This window comes from Pinus tabuliformis, chromosome 4_2, assembly GCF_031772625.1.
Source record: "Pinus tabuliformis cultivar Carrire ecotype Pingquan chromosome 4_2, CPIR1, whole genome shotgun sequence".
In the NCBI taxonomy this organism is placed as follows: domain Eukaryota; kingdom Viridiplantae; phylum Streptophyta; class Pinopsida; order Pinales; family Pinaceae; genus Pinus; species Pinus tabuliformis.
Window position 1 is genome coordinate 928,827,495 of NC_142304.1, and position 23,299 is coordinate 928,850,793.

A 23,299-nucleotide genomic window follows, 5' to 3' on the forward strand; every position below is an offset into this window, starting at 1 on the left:
TATAGATCTGTTGTTGATACCTGTGAGACTAATCAATACAAATATTTATTCCAGAACTTCATAAGCGCCTGGACGGATCATAAACACAAATTTGAAGCGAACTCGTTATAAATCACAAAATCAACAAACCATTAGAACACAGACATCGCATCGACCCCACACTTGCGAACAACGTAGTTTGACTTATCCGATTCCTTTCCCTCTCCCTCGGATTATAGAAACTAGAAAATTAATGTGAGGCGTTAGACTTTGGAAAATATGTAAGCAGATGAACCACCTCGCGCATGGTGGGTCTGCGCACACTTTGCTTTTTTATGCAGAGGAGGGCCACGAAGAATATATGCATAGCTTCCTCCATACGAACATTGGAGAGCCTTGGATCTATAATCCTCCAAACTTCTTCTTTGGCGGATTTAGTTATCATCTTCGCCCACCCTGCGATGTTCATGCCCTCTTCAAATTCACAATCGCCTACTGACTTCTTTCCCGTAACAAGTTCAAGAAGAACCACACCGAAGCTGTATACATCGCTTTTCTCGTCCACTTTCAAAGTGTACACGTACTCTGGTTTTAACGTCAAAGGAAATGGCAGTGATGAAATCAATACTTCATTAAAAACCACCAAAAAAAAGATATCAAATCCAATAACAAGTCATAATCCTTCTCTTAATAATAATATCAATCTCTAGTTTCATTATCCTTCCTTCACTGGATTTAATCCAATAATCATATCAAATATCAAATAGTTGCACGCCTTCACAGTAGATGTATACTTCTACTCTACGTGTAGATTATACAAAACCAAAAAACTAAAATTCGAATGCTAGTTTACCTGGTGCTATGTAGCCAAAGGTGCCTGCAACGGAAGACATGTATTCGGAAGCGCCAGAATGTTGCAGGAACTTGGCTAGCCCAAAATCTGCAACATGGGCTTCAAAGTTGGAATCCACAAGAATATTGTTGGATTTCACATCGCGATGGAGGATAAGCGGACGACAACCATGGTGGAGATAACACAAACCCTTGGCAGCTTCCAATGCAATTTTGTATCTCGTATTCCAATCGGCCTGAGGTTGGCCATTGTTTCCATGAAGTAGCTCTCCCAGGCTTCCATTAGGCATGTATTCATACACCAGAAGATTAGTGTCATGGTTGGAGCAAAACGCCAGCAATTTAACTACGTGTCGGTGGCGGATTTTCCCCAGAGTCTTGATCTCTGCAGAGAAACCATGATCATTTGAAGAGCCTCTTCCATTAATCCCCACAAGTTTCTTCACTGCGACTTGTTCGCCACTGGGCATCATGCCTCTGTACACAACTCCCGCCCCTCCTCTGCCGATGACATTCTCTTCTTTTAAGCATTCCAAGATGTCATCGCTTCCAAAGTTCAGTTTTTGGAAGGCCGTCATCTTCCAGGACTTGGCATCGCCTTCTTTTTTGACGGATCTGGCCTTAATTATGACAACTCCGATTGCCAACGCCAGTAAGCACAAGAAAAGTCCGAGTGCTAACAGGCCTAGGAGAAGTCCAAGCTTGATGTGTTCTCGGACGGTCGATCCTTTGATGAAAGAACTGCAAGGTCGCAAGCGTGGTCCGCATAAACACGGATTCCCTGCAAAATATCTCGCATCAAATAAGGAAGACAGACCCTCTGGAACACGGCCCGAAAAGTTATTGTAAGAGAAATCCGCAGAGCTCAAGTTAGGCATGTTCTCAAATTCTGTAGGGATGCTCTCGTTTAAGTGATTTCTTGATACATTGAGAGAGTTCAGATTGGGCATCCTGGTGATTTCCACTGGGATGGGACCAGCTAACTCGTTCCGGCTAAGATCAATGTCTATCAAAACACTACACTTGCTAATTTCCTTAGGAATCATACCAGAAAACCTGTTGTTACTCATATGGATTATAGAAATATTCTTCAGTTGGCCAATCTCTGGCGGAATATTACCTGTTAATTGATTTTCACTGATCAAAAGTCTCTGCAAAGAAGATAATTTACCGACAGATGCAGGAAGAGAGCCATTCAGCCTGTTATTGGAAATATTCATTAGCTTTAGCATGGACGATACGTTATTAATTTCCTCTGGTATGCTCCCACTAAGATAATTGCTGTGCAGTTGGATCGTAGTCAGCCTGGATAAATATAGCAAGCCCGCAGGTATCGAACCATTCAAACGATTTTGGTACATGCGGACCCTATCGAGAGAATTGCACGTGCCCAGAGACTCAGGAATGGGGCCGACGAATAAATTATCGAATATCATCAATGACTGGAGTTTTCCACCGTTGCAGAGATTCGGAGGGATGGAACCAGTCAGTTTGTTGGAAGAAACATCCACTTCTTGAAGCTTTCCACTTACGCCCAGTTGATCAGGCAAGGCACCTGTGAAATTGTTCTGCCAAAGACGCAAAATCTGCAGATCTGGCCAGTCCCCAATGAAGGATGGAATACCACCATGTAGTCTGTTCCCAAACAGATTCAACAGTCTCAACTCTTTTAGGTTCCTGAGTTCCAAGGGTATTTCTCCAGAGAGATTGTTCTTGCATAGATCCATGGATTTTAACCTCCGAAGATGGCCTAGCTCAGGGGGGATAGGGCCACTGAGGGTATTTCTATACAAAAAAATTGCATGCAGACTTTTCAGACCGCCAAGCTCCGAAGGAATTGCACCGCTAAGACGACAATTATCCATACTGAGGCGTATAAGCTTGCTCAAATTTCCAATCTCACGAGGAATCCCACCATCGATTAGATTGTTGAATCCCAAATCAAGCGCTTTTAAGTTTCCCAGATTGCCAAGCTCCCGCGGTATTCTTCCACTTAAATCATTTGTACGCAATGAAAGATACTCTACATTCTTCAGTTTCCCATACTCACAAGGAATGGTGCCCGAGAAGTAATTTCCTGCAAGGGAAAGATGCCTGAGCTTCCCGAGATGCTGCAAATCCGGGGGCAATATCCCTGACATATTGTTGTAATAGACATCGAGGACCTCTAAGTTCCTCAATTTTGACATGTTGGAAGGAAGGCTGCCAGTGAACATGTTATTGGAGAGATCCAGCAAACGGAGGGCTGGTAGATTTTTGATCTGACTCGGGAACGGGCCTGACAGTGTCATCGCAGAGAGAGTTAGAGCCACTACTCTGCCAATATGGTCACATTGGACGCCCGTCCATGAGCAGTGGGTGGTGTGATTGGAAGCTCTCCAGCTATCTAACACATGATTCCTGTCAACCATTGCCGCTTTCATTGAAATCAGCACTGTGGAATCTCTATGGAATGAAGAATTGGAGATATGAGCAGCAGATGGGTATAGAAACAAAGCATTCACCAGGAAAACAAATATTTGCAACCTCATGTTGAACGATGGCAATACTATGTTGCGCTGAATCAATCTGCTATGGCTCTCAACTATGGCAATAATGTTAATTCTCACTGCACTACAACTATGGAATCACGGTCAAAATCCATACATATCGACACCTGTGTCATTGCATAAACGCGTTATTTTTAACATGCAAGCATACCACCTGATATATAGAATTACAGTCCCTGCCGTTCATATGGTCAAGTAATTCACGAATTCCTAAGTCATAAGATGCGAATTAAAAATCCTAAAAAGATTCCAGAATTCCCTCTGTTAACGCAAAGATGCGAATTAAAAATCCAAATCAAATTAAAGGAGACATTAGATACCAAAGAAATGTTTGTCACTTGACTCATCATCAAATACAAATTGGACGAGTTTCTGGTTGGAATAATGTTTCTAAACGAGGTCACGAACGCGGGAAGAATGAACGATAAGTGATTCTTTATGGCCCAGAAGTATATAACTAGCAATTGTACTAAAAGGTATAAAGAGAGGCCGATAGATTTATGAAGTTGGAATTGTTGAATTTTTATAAAAGGTCGGGCCACTTTCTTCGCTGCTATTGATATTGTACAGTTTATTAAATATGAAATAGAGTAAAAGATATAGGAGACAGAACAGACTGGGAATGTAAGGTTTTTATACTGGAAGTGAAAAAGAGAACAAAGCAGCATGTCAAAGCAGAAATACTTAAAGAAAACCACAAGACTTTCTATTCATTCAGATGTATTTAAAAATGGCGACATGACTGAAACAAAAAGGAAGAGAATTAGAAAATTTCATGTAAATGTATTTTATTTTAAAAACAAACAACTAACCACTCTATAAATGTCATCGCAAAAGCCCATGTAAGGTAAACATATTCCTATATAACTTTTTTGAAAAAAAAAACAAAGATAACTTAACGTGAGTAGCATAACATCTAGCATTCCATGAACAATAGAAACCACACTCAAAAGGCCAAATCTATGTAAACTGAGTTTTTATTAAAATTGTAGGTACAAAAAAACTTATGACACTCCATAACTATACATCATGTTTGGTGGAACATAGTAAACTTATTACACTTGAATACTTCTAAATACTCACATCATGTTTGGTGGAACATAGTAAACTTATTACACTTGAATACTTCTAAATACTTTACTTGGTATTCTGTGTTTATCACAAGCAATTATACGAGATAGTTAAATGCTTTGCAATGTATTTTTTGAAATTTTACATATGGTCTACACATAGAGACATGTTTGGTAGCTAATAACTAAACGTATATACAATGAAAGTATTATTTGGCTTCTAAACATATGTACAATAAGAGCATTTTATTACATATAGATGTAATTGACAATGAGCAGGTAATCATATAGGCATGATGGGGCATGGCATCGGCAACAGAGTTGTTCCTGCAATTGACGCTGCATTTTTCTGTCTGTGTCACTTTCATGGATGTGAATTGTTATTTTGAGTATTTCTTTTACCTTCTTTAACAATTCAATGGCTGGATGCAAACGGTAAAGAGGCAATGTTTGCTGGGGCAGGATGCTGAATTTCTTGGCAATACTCATACAACAATCATAAATAGCCTGTATCCATACCTATTTCCATAAAAAAAAAAAAATATTGTAAGTGACAATGGATGTGTTTGACGAAAGCATAATAAAATATTGTAAGTGACAATGGATGTGTTTGACGAAAGCATGTTTTTAAAGCGCTAAAGTAAAATAAATGATTTTTTAAAGAAATTTCTAAATCACAGTGAATGCTAGACCTTGCTGTTCTTGGCGGCAAATATTATGTTTGCATATTTGAAATAAAATAAATGATTTCAAACTAATATAAAATCATATGAGGTTAAATGTAATATAAAGCAAATATATGTGAAATTTGGTTATTGCAACAAGTGGTGTTTACCATGTGGGTAATTCTGGAAAACAGGTTGTACGATTGGCTAGAGTATATTCTCCTGCATAGATTTTGATGCAAGCAATGATTCCCTTTATTAAAAGATAACCTAGAGTCGGTTGACACTTTCCTTTTAAAATACATACTACACATGGACCTCAAAATGGTTGAAAGCCTGCAATAAATCAACTAATAAAGAATTATTGAAAACCTAGAATCCTTTTCTCAAGATGAAAAATGATAGTTACAACCCATTTCCATTCACAAGGGTGTGCAACTTTCAAACATGTTAGGGTCATAGAAAAGAAGCATTAAAGCATTTATATTTCAAGAAGTAGCGGATACTAAACACATAACTCATTAGGGTTTAGAACCCTACCTATACTAAAACATGAAGGCACCAATAATCTTCTACTTGCACATAAAATAGTTTTGAAAACAAATTAACAATTTTTTTTATTTTCCCTCATAAAGTGACTCAATGGAAAAAAAAAGTCTTGGGTTTACCTACAACAAAAGTCAAAAGTTTAATTAAACATTTATCCTCTGTAGGTAAGGCTAATAAGTGCTATATGTTGAACTATACTCCATGTGCCTGAGAAGAGTGAACCTCCAACAAAAGAGTTGTCCCATTAATTCATAAGGCACAAAAAATTGTTACTAATAAATAAATTAATAAGTGATACATAAGTATAAATGTGAGTCCATAGCAAAGGTCAAAACTTAGTGTATATTCATGTTCATAGACGAAGTGAGTTAGAATAAGCGGTTTTCCACCATTGTAGAGCAAATCCTCAATGAGCGAGGCTACAACTGAGCCAAGGTTGTGCAAAAGAGGGGAGGTATTTAGTTATGTAATTGCTCAACCTCCAAATTCACCATTGATTTCAATGGAAAACCTTAGGTTGTAGATCCTAGGGTTCTCACGAATATCTAGGTAGAATGAATTCCAACAACCTGTAGTGCCTCATTGTTGGTGCGTCTCAAAGGTTTAGGACACCTTTCAAAAAGTTTCATAAAATTTCCATAGCCACGTAAACATTGGTAGAATATAAGTAAAGGTAATCACTAACAAAAATGCATATCCCAATAGAATAAGGTTTTAAACCTTAACATAACCCCTAGCTCACAAGTCGAATGATCATTAAAATCAACTATACTTAAATTATGAGGGCGAGATCATTGTAACTCTTAAGTTATACTAAAAACCATATGGAATAAACTGAATACCATGATACATTCACAATGAATTTATATTATAATATGAACAACAACCAAAAAAAAAAGAGCATACATATTCCTTATTATAGGAAAGACATATAAATTAAATAATTATCAAGAAATAAATAGTTAGAGATATTCTTCTTTTATAATTATTATTGGGGTATTTTACAAGAAGGAATCAAATATTTCTAGAAGGAATTTCTTTAGTGAAATAGAAAAAGATATAAAGGCTTTCAAACATTATCATTAAGAAAGGGGACTTGGGACACAACCTCAAATAGTTTCCGATATGCAAAGCCAGATTATACCATTATGGAGAAGTAGGGCTACGCCTTGGTCAAAGCCCTCAAGTCCTTCAGAGAATACATTTTGCAGGCCCAAATCACTACTTTGTGCCTCACATTTATAGACCAGGGATCACCTAAACTGCAGGATGATCAATAGCGATATTCTCCCCGATTCATTAGACAGGTTTGGAAAATGTTACATATATGTAAGGAATCAGACCAATTCATGATTACAACTGGCTACACTTAGGGAGATATTTTTCAAAAGTACCAAGGTAAAGACAACAATACTAGAAATAGCAAAAAAAAATAGCATGTTCGATTACATACAATATTTATGTGATGCGTCAAAGAGAAAACTTTAGAAATATCCAACCACATTTCAAATCTGTTTTGTTCATAAACTCCTCAATAGTACTAGCTATATTTCAAAAATAAAATCCTGAAAACAAAAATTGAATTGGACCTGAAATATCTTTCTGTCGTTAAACGCTGAATTTATGAAAGAAATAAATCATATCAACCACTGTAACGGAACGGGAAATAATACAAATCAAGAAAGTATCAAACCACTGAGCTTAAAGCCAGAAATTAAACCTCCTCACGAAAAAAAAAGCAAAGCAATACTAACTTGGCAAATGGGAAAAAAAAGTGTTAGATGAATTTCTAATGCGTTGGTGTGTTCTCTCTTGCTAACAGATGCTACATGAACAATTCCATGAAACTTTAAAATCTCGTGAGCAATTCGATTCCACAGTGCATGATACTATATATTTTCGATTGAATCCATCATCAGACGTATTATCATTCAAGCATCTAACAAGAGAAATATTAACGAAACTCATTTGAAGAACAACAACAACAACTGTCAAGGAAAAAGCAGTGAAAATATCTTCGAGAGTGACAAAAGAATTGGAAAAAGCAGTAATGCATATCTTCGAGACTGACAAAAGAATTGGAAAAAACAGTAATGCAACTCAAAGGGCCAGGTTCAATGCACAACAGAACTGGAGGTGAAAAAAAGGCAACTCAAATATTTGAAAAAAGCACTCAACATCAAATCAACGGTTGAAATTGTCAAACTTGATCAAACGGTTCAGATTAAAAGTGTTGACAATTGTTGATGCATAAGAAAGCCTATCGACCTAATTACATAATTTATTTAAAATAAAGAAATATAGGAACGTAATTCAAATATAATACACAATATAAACATAAACATATCGTTTATACTCTGGAATGCCATTTCCTCGAGGAAATGGCATCCTTCTAACATTTGTGCATAATTTTGAAAAAAACACAAATTAAAAATAAAATGTGCATAGAGAAACGGATAATTTAAATATATTGAAATTATACGGTGCAATCGTGATCTATGTCGCCGCAGTTCCGCACAAAGAGAGCACTTTACACTAACTGTTATCCAAGCAAACTGAAAATAAAATAATTAGTAAAAAAAACACACACTTAGGCAAACATCTCGACAATATAGTTGTTGAATTTTGAAGCTTAGTATAGCTAAACATCTTGATAATAAACTTGATCAATATAGTACGGATAACTTCATTTTATTTTAAATGTTAGCCACGTCGGACTACTCAAAGAATATAATGACAACATTTGACATGTCTTCAGATGTGTAAGGTGATGTAAAGTCAAGTGTCCTACACATTGCTTGCATTTTACTTTGACATTTGACATGTTTTCAGATTGGCAACGTCATGTAAAATTAAGAGGAGTCAATTTAGCTAGAATTTTTTTCGGGGATATGAGAATGATCTATGGAATAAATGAGAAATAACTGAATGATAATTCTTCAAAGTTGATCTGATAAGAAACGCCAACGGTCCACCGCAATATTTATACACTGCACACATATTAAGAATTGAAATTAACACATACGTAATTGTAATCAAAATTATTGGAATCAAAATAAAGCTAGTGCATACCTCCACGTATGACACAGCCATGGTTATAGGTTTAGCCGAACCAACTATCATTTCATCTCCCCCGACCAAACCAAATCCAAACAATTAAAAGACTGTAAAAGAATACCCCATAATAAATAATAAATCATCAAATAAGACCAATATAACGGCCAAACAAAAACACAGAAGAAGTTGAGAGCAAAGGAAACGAAAAAAACTCGTATGACACAGCCATGGTTATAGGCTATAGCCGAACCAACTATCCTTTCATCTCCCCGACCAAACCAAATCCAAACAATTAAAAAACTGTAAATGAATTCCCCCATAATAAATAAATAAACCATCAAATAAAACCAATATAATGGCCAAACAAAAACGCATGACCACGCGAGGACTTTGGGCTTGATAAAGACAAAGAAGAACACATCTATAGAACAAATATCAGTCAGAGAAATAGAAAGAGATAAAACAGGAATCAGTGCAGCTCAGTGGAGGTCAACTCAGTCGAAAAACCCATCACCATCTCTGCCATGGAGCAACAATTTACTTTGCTTCGTAGGAATAGACTTCTCTTCTCTGCACATTTCAAATATAGAAGGGTTTAGCAATATACAAAACCAAAGAAAATAAACCCACAAGTAATTTAATGAATAGATTTAACCTGTGTAAATACCTTTTGAGGATGAAGATAATTAGCACATTTTCAGAAATGAAATCTGCTCTCCTCTTCACTAAAGCCCCAATCTCATTTTGAATCACCGAGAGCTGCTTTCTTCTCGTCGGTGCTGCGCACAGGATTCAACAGCCTGAGCCGCCTACTCTGCCACAGAGCCTCCGACTTACCATCCTCGACAGGAGGAGGAGGATGGGTTCCTCTAATTGCTCCGTACCACCACAACCTCTCTGAAGCTTTCTTTGGGCGAACTCAGGACCTCCATTTTGGGCGCCCACAATCTGTATAAGGGATTTAAGGTGAACCGGCAAAAGTAGAATTTCCCTAAAAAATTGCGCCTTTTGCAGGTAGAGCAATCAAGAATAGGCTAGGCCGGTGTGTTCTCTCTTGCTAACAGATGCTACACGAACAATTCCATGAAACCTTAAAATCCCGTGAGCAATTCGATTCCACAGTGCATGATACTATATATTTTCGATTGAATCCATCATCAGACGTATTATCATTCAAGCATCTAAGAAGAGAAATATTAACGAAACTCATTTGAAGAACAGCAACAACAACTGTCAAGGAAAAAGCAGTGAAAATATCTTCGAGAGTGACAAAAGAATTGGAAAAAGCAGTAATGCATATCTTCGAGAGTGACAAAAGAATTGGAAAAAACAGTAATGCAACTCAAAGGGCCAGGTTCAATGCACAGCAGAACTAGACGTGAAAAAAAGGAAACTCAAATATTTGGAAAAAGCACTCAACTTCAAATCAACTGTTGAAACTGTCAAACTTGATCAAACGGTTCAGATTAAAAGTGTTGACAATTGTTGATGCATAGGAAGGCCTATCGGCCTAAATATATATTTTGCAATTTATTGACCAGAAGTATATAAATATATATTTTGTATTTTTTGTTTAAAACAATTCATATTTTTTTTATTTTATTTTTGGTAGAGATTATTGAGATTAAATTTGTAAAGAAATTACTCATAAAAATCAAATCTCTTCGAATATAAATTTTTCTTCAAATTATTAATCTAAAATTATTAAATATAATAATCTAAAATTATTAAATATAATAATAATAATATTAATATTTGATTTAATAAAATTTGTTAAATTTCATATCAACAAAATTTATAATAATACTACATCTAATTAATATTTTCAAAAATTAAAATTTTGATATAAAAATATTTATGTTTTAAAGATTTTAATATTTTAATATATTTTGATGATTTTAAATTTATTTTACAAATATTTAATTATAAAATATTATAAAATTATAAAATAAAATTTTCAATTCTTTCGTTGAATAATATTGTAATTTTTAAAAATTATATAGTTATTTTCATTTTTTCAAATTGATATTATTCTTTTTCATTATTATTTTATACTAAAAAACTTCTTATTATACTTTGTCTTTGGTTGTGTGTTTGGTAGATGGTTATTAGTTTTTCTTGCTAGGGGACTCAATGGATTTGCTTATGAAATACAGTGACAATGCTTATTATTTTTGTTTTAGGTGTTTATTATCTTTGTTAGGGCGGGAATTAAATTTATAGGTACCACACGTCTATATTGTATTGTGATTTTGAAGTCCATTGAGTTGTATAATTCTGTACTAGGTTGAATTTTCATTTGTAGTTTGACTATGTTATAATTTATCTCGTCACTCTATTGTTTGGATTAGCTAGAGGTCATCCTTGTTTGTTGTTTTATGGTTGAGTTAGCATTTTCCTCTACTCAATTATTGTATTAAAGGTCATGCTATGTCTTGTTCACTAATTGGCATGTATTCATTGTGTTATAGTTTAGCTTGTGTCTCAGGGCTCTGCTATTGGTTAGTAGTAAATAGAGCTCGACATGTTGTACATAGGTTTTATGTTGGACATTGAATTTCTACATTATGGTGGGTTTGCATTGAATTATGGTTTACGGTTCTACCATTTAATATTTCATTTCAATAATTTGCATTTAGCACTTTCTGGTTAGTATTTTTCTCTACTATTTAAACATGTAGACTAAATCAATAAAATATTTTGACCCTTCTTTTCTAGGAACTCAAAACACCTCATATATGTTATCATCAACATATCGAATTTATTTATAGACCTATGGCGAATACTCAGAGAAATTTTATTACAATAATCTACCTAATATTATAAATAACTTTTTAAAAGTTAATCATTCTTTTGTCATTTATTTATTTTGTTATTTCAAGTTATTATTACTAATACTTATTGTAAAGAAACGAAAATAATACATATTAATAATTTTTTAAAATTTTGAAAATAAGATACAACACACTAATTAATGCAAAAAATAAAAAGTTGTCCCTTCTCTAAAATATCTTGAAATACATTCATAATTATAAATTTAACAAACATAATAAAAATATAGCAAAATTAATATTCAAAAGGCATCTTATAATCATAAATATATGAACCATTATCAAAACTAATAAACAAGATTTGAGTAGTATTAACACTCACAAAATTATACATTAATATGATTTCAATTTAATTTAATTTCATCACATTAGATAGATAATGAAAAAAATAAAATAAAAACTATTATAGCAATATAAAATACAATAAATCAAATGACATAATAATCATAGTAAATCCATCATCTGCTTGGTAAGTAGTTTTTATCATCATTCCTTTTTGAAATCAAATGACATAATAATCATAGTAAATCTAACATCTTCTTGGTAAGTAGTTTTTATCATCATTACTTTTTTAGATGTGGCGTTGTTACCTTTCAAATTTCTTAGTTTTCTAATGTGTGTTTATATTCTTTACATGAATTTATTAAATTATATATTTTAATTAGAGCATTTAGAAAAATCAAATGGTTTAGAAAACCAATCTATAATAATAATAAAAAAATCAATTTGTAAATTGTTGTGGATATTTCACTAGAAAATTTGTCACAATAGATCTCCTAAAAATATATTTAAAAAATCAAAATCATCAATATTAACGTTTATTTTCTCTTTATATTTCTAGATTTCTAGATTATTGTTTATTGTTAATTGTTTATGCATGCAAATTAAAAGTTATGCATAAAATAGAGAACAACGAAATAAAAACGCACAAATACATTTCACAATAGATGTAACCTATGAAACTCTTTTTGGAGAAAACTGAGCTGGAAGGTGAGGTTGTTATGCTCTCTTTCTTTTAATAGAAAATGAGTGTAAGTATAATGAAGTATGTCATGTGGCTTGTGGGCTACTAAAATGCACAAATCCTCTTTGCATGCTCTATCCCCTATGCCTTTTGAATATTTTTCTCATCTATGGAAAAAACACACTAAAAAATATGAAACCCCTTTTCCTCCTAGTGGCGCAATTATAACATAACCCGATAGCCTACTAGTGGTTAGGTTCGACTAACTCAACTCTTAAGCAAAGCTACAATATTAACTCTTCTAGAGTCTTCTTCATAATAATCACATGGCTAGCCCCTTTTCCAAGAATAATGGGGGATTGTGTGAATTCCTCTTAAATTATGGTGGTGAAACAGGAAGGTCAACTTCTAAGTGGCATAAATTTGCATACAAACTCTGATTGAGGTGTTTTGTATGTCATTCGAAAGGAATTTTTGTTTAGAATATGAAAAAAAATATTGCATTAAGTGGAAAAGTTTTACCACAAAAGGTATCATTTGATGCCTCAAAATTCTCACGAAAGGTTTCATTACCCCAATTTTCCAAACTGAGTCCCATTGGTAAAAATGGTCCTATGAACCGATTCCTCCACTTTTCCCACTCTGAGAGCATCCGGATGGATGAAAATAATACGGTGATACAATTCAAATCACACATTCTCTTAGGTGTACCATTTAGCTTTTCTTGGAAGTTGTTATCTCAACACAATCTAACAAAGATCATGTTGCTCTTATCTTGTAATATTTGACCTATTCTGCAAAATTATATCTTTTGTTAACTCTACCTGAGCATCTGGTGCCAAATATTCTACAAAAGGTGGGATATCTTCCTCTTCCTGATCCAATAGTCAACAAATCAATAGTAAACAAACATTTACCATGAGGTATAAAAATAGATAAATAATTTTATGCTTTTGGATTTATTTCCGTCAAAATGATTAGAATTCCCACGGTTGATTTCAGTTTGTAGATTATTTACTTAGGATTTTCTCTCACGTTTTTTAGTGCATATATGAATTTAGCTATTATTAAATTAGTTGAATCCTCAAATCTATTGCACTGAACTTGCCCCTTTATAAGGATTGCACACAAGGAGGCTAGTAAAATGATAGTGGAAGAATATTCCACTATGCAGAGTGTAAATCTTTCCATATAGATGTGGTACTCTAGATATTACATAGAACGTCAATCCCACACAATTAAATCCACCTTTGCATAGCTTTGCTATGCATTTTCGTATCTCACATATTGAAAGGTATCCTCTCGTAACTTTGTGCGGAGTTTTTCATTCCATAATGAACCCGACAACTACCAAAATGAGAACTTAGAAGAGCACATAGAAAAGCATTTTGGAAAAAACTATTTGTAACAAGCCTCCTCAACAGGTAATCGAGAATGCGTTGCCAACATGTATGTCAAAAAATGCACGATGAACACTTTATGAATGCAACTACATACACGTTACTTCTTATAATTCCATTAGGTTCTCTGCACTAATTTTCATTTATGTTCATGAAAACGTGATAAAACATAGATTTCTCTAATCATTTGTGAATTTAACACTTATTGTCTAACATTAAATGAAATTTGTTTTTAATTTGTGATTTTTGTAGCATTACAAGTGTGCACAATAATAAACACAAGTGTGCTATGATGTTTTGCACTTTCGTATGCATTCTCTCTTTGAATAGTTTAATTTATATCTTCCTGTTATACAAAGAGATAGGAAAAACGATAATGGAAGAAGCTTTCAATGTGAAAAGTATGGAGGCTTCCTTATAGACATGCTACTTTAGCTTTTACATAGCACCTAAATCATGCACAATAAAAGCCACTTTCCTCTACAATGAAAGCTTGATCTATATCTCCATATTTCAAATTTTTCTATCACAATGTTTCATACTTCCACATGGATTCTCCCTTCATAGTTTTGTTGCACACCTTCCTTTTGCATGATACTAGTTTTTGATTTATTAAAGCCACCAAAACCACATCTCATTTCGAAAAACATTAGCGCATCTATAAAAGCAAAGTTTGTTGAGACACAGAAATCCATTATTGGGTAATGGAAGCTTCCTTCTCACTAAAAACTACATACTTTACTTCCGCACAATGTGTTATTAAGGCAACGCAGAGGAAAAATGATTTACTTGATATAGTCCCTGTTCCTTTTTATTTATCAGGTAAGAGTAGGACCTTCTATTAATCTAGTTAAAAATATAGAATTTACAAGCCGGAGCTCCGTGAGAGTTCAATAGGCATTTGTGTAGTCAGAATTCCAAACCACGCATCTAGAACCATGCAAAGTCCTAACAAAACAACCGAGGAGTCACCTTGGTTTACTTTGGACAACAGGAAATCAGTAGACCATATGGTCATGCTATCTAGTACTGAAAGATTTCGAGCCCTCAAAAGAAGTTTCAAGTGAGGGTCCATGAGACATCCAACAAAGAAGATCGACTAGAAACTTCATAGAGCTTGTAGAGCCACTCACCCTCCGAACCGACCTGTCAGTATCCACTGGACTGGCACTGAACGTGGGCCCACATCAACCCATACCAAACCATGCTTACGGACCCGATATATACTTTATTCTAGCCCTCTAAACTTTTTTCGGGTCTGAGACACCAAACTAACTTGCATGATCAAACAAACACCGTTGATCTCCTGCCGATGATCCAACGGTATACGGAGATATCGGGTGGACAAGTCGCACGAGGGATAACCATCCGATGAGAGCGGTATTCTCTCACCTCTTCCTGCTACGTGTCACACGAAGAGTGGAATGATAGCCTTCCTCAAAAAAACCCGATACCACTTAGAATCTACCCTATAGACATCTTATGGTTATAGAAAACAACTCCTTGCAGAATAACTACCACGCTCTTTCACCAAGCGGTAGCCATTGATCTCGTGCATCAGACGGTTCTTGTGCCGTCCTCCCAAAATCACTGTTAAACCCAAAACACCATCAACATTTCCACCTAATGACTTGTACCATGGACGACCCAACCTGTAGTATTTCCATAGAGGGTCCGAAGGAATATTGAGCTCTGGATTGCAACCCATACCCCAAGAGGGCTGAAAAATTAGGGTACCCTATCCTCCCTCCTGTCTTCTGTACCATCTCAGTCCTTCCTGTGAATCCATAGCTCTATATCTTTGTCTGCCTGATAGAGACAGTCCTCCAACAGTTTTCCTGGGGGTAGTAGATCCCAATCATACCGGGATCCCTATCCATGTTGGTGACTCCCTCATTCGCCAAGCGATCTGCTAACATATTAGTTTTCCTCTTCGCATGGACAAAACTAACCGTTTTTAAGGTTTGCAAGTGGAAGTGGATACAGTGAAGGACTTTCAAATGCCTCCAATGATTTGAAACTTTATCTGGAGAAGTACCATTACATGTTTTCTTGGCGGCTCTAATAATCAATTCTGAATCTGCCTCTATGATGACATTGTGCAAATTAGAAACTAACAAAATTTCCAAGCCTTGTTCTAGTGCCATGAGCTCCGCCATGTTGTTAGTAGCCTCGCCCAAGTGGCCATGGAAGATTTTCTTTATTTGACCCTTTTCATCTCTTATAACCCTTCCAAAGCCAGCTAACCCTGGATTGCCTTTAGAAGCTCCGTCTATATTAATATTTAGAAATTCATGAGGAGGCGGCTGCCAAATATTAATATTTGCATTAATTTGGCTTACTCCCTTGAATAAGCCCTGTGGGTTTACGGATTGGACACCCAACTGCATAAGAATGCTCACCTCTTGGGGTAGAGGAGGATCCTTAGGAAGATTCCTCAACATGCTTCTTATTGTGTCTTTGAGCTGCCTCAAAATTTGGGCAGTTATGTGTTTGGGCTCTCTTGCTCTGTCTTTGAAGATCCGATTGTTGCGCTCTTTCCAAACATTCCAGATAACAAAGCCTGGTACCAGAATCCAAGATTTATTAATAATTTCATTCCCTAAGAAATTTACCTGCCAGTTCTTTAGAGTATTGTAAATGTTGAGACTATCCCTATCTATTTTCCTAAAGATTGAGGCCACCTAGTCCCAAACGTTTCATGTGAAAGGATAGAGGTTGAGAAGGTGATCCATCCTCTCCTCTTGAGAGCCACAGAGATAGCATTGGGAGGGGCCAATAAAGCCTTTTTTTCTGAGATTCTCCCAGGTTAAGATTTTCCTTTGATGTACTAACTAGATGAATAACTTTATTTTCATCCAGTGGGGGCTTTGCCAAAGTTTCTTCCAGACTAGATTAGGATTCTGATAGTTAAATCCTATTACTTCCTGTTTAGCTTCTTTGAGGTTAAAGTTTCCTTCGGAGTTCTTTCCCCATCTTAATTGGTCATGTAAGGAGGATACTAGAATCCTTTTATGCTCTAGCTCCTAGGCGAGGATTCTAGCCAGGACCTTCAAAGGACTATCATCACTGTGGCCCAGATCCTTCCAAATCCTCCATTTTTCATTATCCCTATTCTGGTCCCAGAAATCTTTAACCATAATCATCCCTTTGTTATTTGTGTCTCTCTTGAGAGCTGCTAATTGATCCTTATATAGGTTGGGTTCCTGTTGCTAGTTGTCCTCCCAAAATCTTGCTAGGTTCCCTACTCGAATTTCCCAGAAGCTGTGTTGTTGAACAATACTTTTATTCTCCCAGGCCAGATTCCAAATATGGGAGCCCCTGATTTTCCCTGACATTCTAATGTGATCCTTTTCCTGCCAATACTTGGCATATTTTTGTTTCCACAGCTTAGCCCACGAGGTTGTCGATTCCTTAATCCATCACCACCAAAGTTTGGCTCCCGAAACTTTACTAAGGGTTTCAGGGTCATGAAGCCCCAAGCCACCATGGTTTTAGGGCTTGCAAATCTTGTCCCATCCTACTAAATCCCACTTATTTTTTTCTTCACCTTTACCCCACAGAAAATCGCTTTGTATACTCCTAATCTATTGCATAATGCCTTTAGAAGAAAGAAGATCTAAGAACATAAAAATGGGAATAGCCTGCAAGACCGCTTGTGTGAGCACCAGGCATCCTACCAAATTTAGTGACCTGTGAGTCCATTTCCTGACCTTGTCCTGAAGTTTGTTAATTGTTGGCTACCACACACTCTTGCTCAATGGTTTATCAATAAGAGGTATACCTAAATGCTTGGAAGGTAGTTGTTACCTTTGAAACCCAATAATTCTGGTAATATTTCTCTGAATAGCAATATTGGTATTAAAGAAAACAACTTTGGATTTGTTGAGGCTTACCTATGTGCTTGCTCCCTTAGCAAAGTCAATCAAGATATTTTTTATCTCTCTAGCTTCCCTGACTATGGGTATACCTTGTAGCATCGTATCATCCACAAATTGTTGATGAGTATTTTCTGCTCCATCTTTGGTGAGTTTGATACCCTGGATACGTCCTTCAACATTTTCCACTTTGAATGCTCTACCTAGCCCTTCCATCATGAGAACGAAGAGGAAAGGTGAGAGCATATCTCCCTGTTTGAGACCTCTAGATGGTGTGAAGGTTCTTGATGGAGCTCCATTGAGCAGTATAGAGAAACTGGTCGTGGTGACGAGTGCCATAACCCATCTTATCCAATTTTGGTCAAAGCCATAGGCCCTTAGAATTGCTCTTATATAAGACCAACTTGGTTTGTCATAGGCTTTCGCTAGGTCCAACTGAATGATCATACTAGATTGTTTGTTGCTTTTGAGAGAGTGTACCACCTCATGTGCTTGGATGATGTTTTTGAGAATTTGTCTTCCTTACACATAGCCTATTTGCTCCTCCGAGATTAGAGATGGTAGAAGGGGCTTGAGTCTATTGGCTATCACTTTGGAAATGATTTTGTACACCACATTACATAAGGCTATGGGTCTGAAACCATCCGGAGTCATGGCATTTTCCTGTTTTGGGATCAGAGAAATGAAGGAAGCATTAAGAGCCTTTATAACTTTTTAATATTTTCTTGAGTATTCCACAACCTCAAGGATATCCTGCTTGACTGTTTCCCAACAGGCTTTGAAAAATTCCACATTGAACCCATCTAGGCCTGGGGCTTTTCCATTTTGGATTTCATTGATCACTCCGCTGACTTCCTCTTCCGACACTGGCCTATTAATATTGTGGTTATCTTCTCTAGTGACCAGCTGAGGGGATGTATTGAGTTAATTGTTCAATGAACCTGGATCTGTCCTCCAAGGGTTCCTCTATTATATTGAGTAAGTGTTGTACAAGGACTGATTCCATATTGTTGTGAGTGACAAGCTATATTCCTTGAGAATCTTTGAGCTTGGTGATTATGTTATGTGCATTGTGAGCCATGGTGGATTTATGAAAAAAATTTGTATTCCTTTCTCCCTCCCTAAGCTACTGTATCCTTGATTTTTGCCTCTAGAAACTTTCCTCTTGCAAGCATCGCTCTTCCCATTCTTCCTGTAAAGAGTCAATAAGCTTTTAAAGCCGCTCCTTGGTGAATCCATCTATGATGTTTATCTGATTAATCTCTTGTAGATTCTGCTCCACTTCTTTTTTGGCTTTGAAGATATCCCCAAATTACTTTTTGTTCCATTCTTTGAGTTTGGATTTGATGTATTTGAGTCCCTGATGGAGCATGAACATTTTAGTGCCTTGTATGTTCATATCTTCTCTCCACCATTTTCCAATATTAGTGATGAATTCAGGGTGAGATAGCCAGGCATTTTTGAACCTGAAAGGTTTGTTTCTGGGAGTGCCCATAAATGTGGCTTCCAGCTATACAGGCCAATGATCCAATCCTCCAAAGGGTAGAATATAAGCTTTCATGGTTGGGCCTGCGAGAAGGAGGTCCTTTGAAATAATAAATCTATCAAGTTTGGAAGCAACTTGAGAAGCTCCTCTCCTCTTGTTGTTCCAGGTGAAGGTTCCATTTATAGTTTCAGTTTCCACTAGCCCCATGTTCATTATAAAATTCTGGAAAGCCAAGGAGTCTCTTCCTAGTTGTCTAATACCTCCTTTTCTCTCTGAGAGAGATCTTATCATGTTGAAATCTCCTGCAACAATCTAGGGAAAATTGGGGTATCTTGGTCTCAGATCCTCAAGGGAGATTAGAAGCTCGAGTTAGTCTGCTTGCTTTTGTGGTCCATAAACATTTCTAATCATGTATACTTCCTTATCACCTATAGGTTGACAAACCATAGAAAGATAGTTTCTGGATGCTTCAACGTCCAGGTTCCCAAATTTCTGTGGATCGCACATCATGAGAATCCCCCCCGTTGAGTTGTTTGATTTAACCTTTATTTGATTAGCCACTTATTATGAATTTCTCTAATCTTTTCCATTGAACATTTGTCTCCTGAATAAATATCATATCTAGTTTTTCTTCCTTAATTCTATAACTGAGAGTCCTTTGTTTCCTTTTATTTCCTATGCCATTGATATTACAGGATGTGAGCTTCACTAAGAAAGGTTAGTAAAGGAGTAACTGGTAAGATATTTCATCTTACCTGAGTTAGTAGTTTCTCGCATTCGTTGAGCAGCTTATTCTGTCTTTTCCTTCCTCTTTTCCTTCCTGCGTTCTTTGACAATTGTTCTTGTGCATTTTCCATCATTATGACTCCACTGTGCTCTTGACTTTCATGATTTCTTTTGACTCCGGCTCCCTTTGCTTGTGATCTCCATAGAAAGAGTTGTTGTACCCTGTCATAGTCCTCTTTTGGCAGGGAATGCACTCCTATAGTCATCCCTTGTTCCAGAAATTTTTCTAGATCTAGATTTTCTTTATCTAGAATCTCATGTAGTTCATAGTCTTCCATTCCCACTTCACTTGGAGTCATCTCCTGGTCCTGACTTATATCCATACAACTCAGTAGATCATCCTTTTGCTATTTATCTACCGTGATGCCCTCCATGTCATCTTCCTTTTCCTTTTCATTGATTATGTTCTCCATAATCTGGACTGTTTCCCTGTTCCCCTCTTCTTCCTCTAAGATTTTGAACCGATTAATAAAATAAATGATGATTGTTATTACTGTGGCAAACCTAGACATCATGCTAAAGATTGTTATAAAAGGAAATATAATGAGTCTAAACAGAGGAACAAAAGGCATAATGGGAATTTTGTGGACAAAGACACCTCAATCAATGATGGATTTAAAAATCTCAAATTGTTTGTTTTTGATGATGCATTGTCTGTTGACACCGATGATGTGAATGCTTGGTTCATTGATTAGGGTGCATCACTCCATATCTCTTGTAATAACGAGTGGTTTGATGAATATCATGAGAACATTGATGGCACATGTGTTTATCTCGGAGATAACAGATCCCTTCAAATTCAAGGATATGGAATAATAGGTATGATGTTACCTAATGGAAAAGAGAGACAAATCCATGATGTGATGTATGTTCCTGGTATAAAAAAGAATATGATTTTTGTTTCTACTATTGTTGATCAAGATCTAAAGGTGGAATTTTTCAAATCACATTGTGTTGTTAAATATATCCAAGATCACTACAAGGTTATTGCCATAGGTGCCAGAGTTGGAGGTTTGTATAAGTTGAATGTGACCAAGATAGGGCATCAAGCATTGGCATCTACAACAATGTCAATAGAAAGGTTATGGCATCAAAGGTATGGGCATTTAAATCACAATGATTTAATGTTACTTCAAAGAAAAGCAATGGTTGAAGGTCTTCCTATTATGAAGAATAATCATGTTGAATGTGAAGCATGGGCACTTGGCAAGCAACATTGAGAGGAATTTCTTGTACATGAAGAAAAAAGGCAAAGAGAAATACTTGAATTAATTCATATTGATGTATGTGGACCTATGAAAACTAGATATCTTGGAGGAGCATTGTACTTTCTTATTTTTGTTGATGATAGATATAGATACACTTGGTCTATTTCATAAGAAAGAAAAGTGGTGTTTTTTAGTACTTTAAGGGATTCAAAAACATGGTGGACAAACAAACTGAGAAAGACATCAAAATTCTCAGATCTGATCACGGGGGAGAATACAAATCAAGAGCTTTTAATCAATATTGCAAAAGTCATGGGATTCTACAACAATTTGCAGTGCCTCATACACCTCAGCAAAATGGAGTTGCTAAGAGGAAAAATAGAACACTAGTGGAATGTGCACAAAGCATGATTCAAGGTAAAAGTATCTCTAATAGTTTTTGGGATGAAGCCATTGATACTGTTGTTTATTTGAGAAATAGGATTCCAACCAAAAGTTTAGATCTAAAAACACCTTTTGAAGCATTTTATGGATATAAACCAGAACTAAATCACTTAAGAGCTTTTGGATATAAGGCATTTGCACATATTCCAAAACATAAAAGAAGAAAACTTGATGCAAAATCAATTAAGTGCACATTCATTGGTTATTGTGATGATCAAAAGGCATACAAGTTATTTGATCCCACTTCACATAGATTTCTTGCAAGTAGGGATGTGGCGTTTCATGAAAATGCAGATGAAGGTGATAAAATGAATAACACATTTGTATGGCATGATATTGATAATTATGTCAAAATAGAAGAAAGTTTTGAACATGAATAGGAAAAGGTACAAGATTAGGTATAGGTTCAATAGCAGGAAGCATCAAGCAGTCATGACACTTCAAGCAGAGAACAAGAGACTCCACAAAGCAGAAAGAAGGATGAAAGTAGTAAAACCCTAAGGATTTCACCACGTCAAATTAAGCTACCTATAAGGTATAAAGACTATGCATTGATGTCTCATGTAATGAATGTTGTAGAACCCTCAAGTTATGAAGAAGATAAAGAATATATAGAATGGAGAGATGCAATGAATGAGGAATACAACTCTATAATGAAGAATGGCACATGGGAATTAACAAAATTTCCTAAAGATAAAGTTCCCATAGGATGCAAATGGTTTTTCAAACCAAAGTTTAATGTTGATGGTAGTATTGATAAGTATAAAGCTAGATTGGTTGCAAAAGGGTATTCATTAAAAGAAGGCATTGATTATGAAGATACTTTTACACTTGTAGCTAAAATGAATACAATTAGAATGATGATTGCATTAGTTACAAAACAAAATTGGAAAATGCATCAGTTAGATATCAAATCAAATTTCTTTAAAGGTCAATTAAAAGAAGAAGTTTATTTGGTTCAACTTGAAGGGTGTGTAAAGCATTCACATGAGCATCTTGTTTACATGTTAACAAAAGCTTTGTATGGTTTGAAACAAACACCAAGATCTTCGTATGTGAAAATTTATTCATTCTTTTATGAAAAAGGTTTTGTGAGAAGCAAAAGTAATCCTAACTTGTACATCAAGAGAGATGAAGATGGGAACATTTCCTTAATATCTTTGTATGTTGATGATCTTATCATAACAGGCAATGCACTCAGGTTGATTGAAGAAATTAAAATTCAGTTGTCAAAGGTATTTGAAATGAAGGATCCTCGTGAATTGGATTATTGTTTGGGTCTTGAAATTTGGAGGGAATTTGGTAAGCCAATCATCACACAAAGCAAATATGCAAAGACAATCCTTGGAAGGTTTCATATGTTAGAATATAAACCAGTGTCTACTCCTTTGGAAAAAAATGCCAAGTTGTATAATGACGATGGATCTAAAGAAGTGAATGGAACTTTGTATTGTCAATTGGTGGGAAGTTTGAACTACATCAACACTACCAGGCCAAATATAGTGTATTCTGTTAGCATCCTTAGTCAATTTGTGGCTAAGCCTCGTGAAAGCCATTAGAAAGCAGCAAAGAAAGTCCTTC

General features: G+C 35.7%; 1 protein-coding gene across 1 annotated transcript; it reads right to left on the bottom strand.

The window, feature by feature from the left end:
• Positions 1-229: 229 nt before the first annotated feature.
• On the bottom strand, positions 230-16,075 carry LOC149172738 (uncharacterized). Its single transcript, XM_089426442.1, has 4 exons — positions 15,781-16,075; positions 15,435-15,506; positions 833-3,439; positions 230-564 (listed from the first exon to the last, which is right to left on the bottom strand). The coding sequence occupies exons 1-4, from the start codon at positions 16,073-16,075 to the stop codon at positions 230-232; spliced, it is 3,309 nt and encodes a 1,102-aa protein (XP_089282568.1).
• Positions 16,076-23,299: the final 7,224 nt, after the last annotated feature.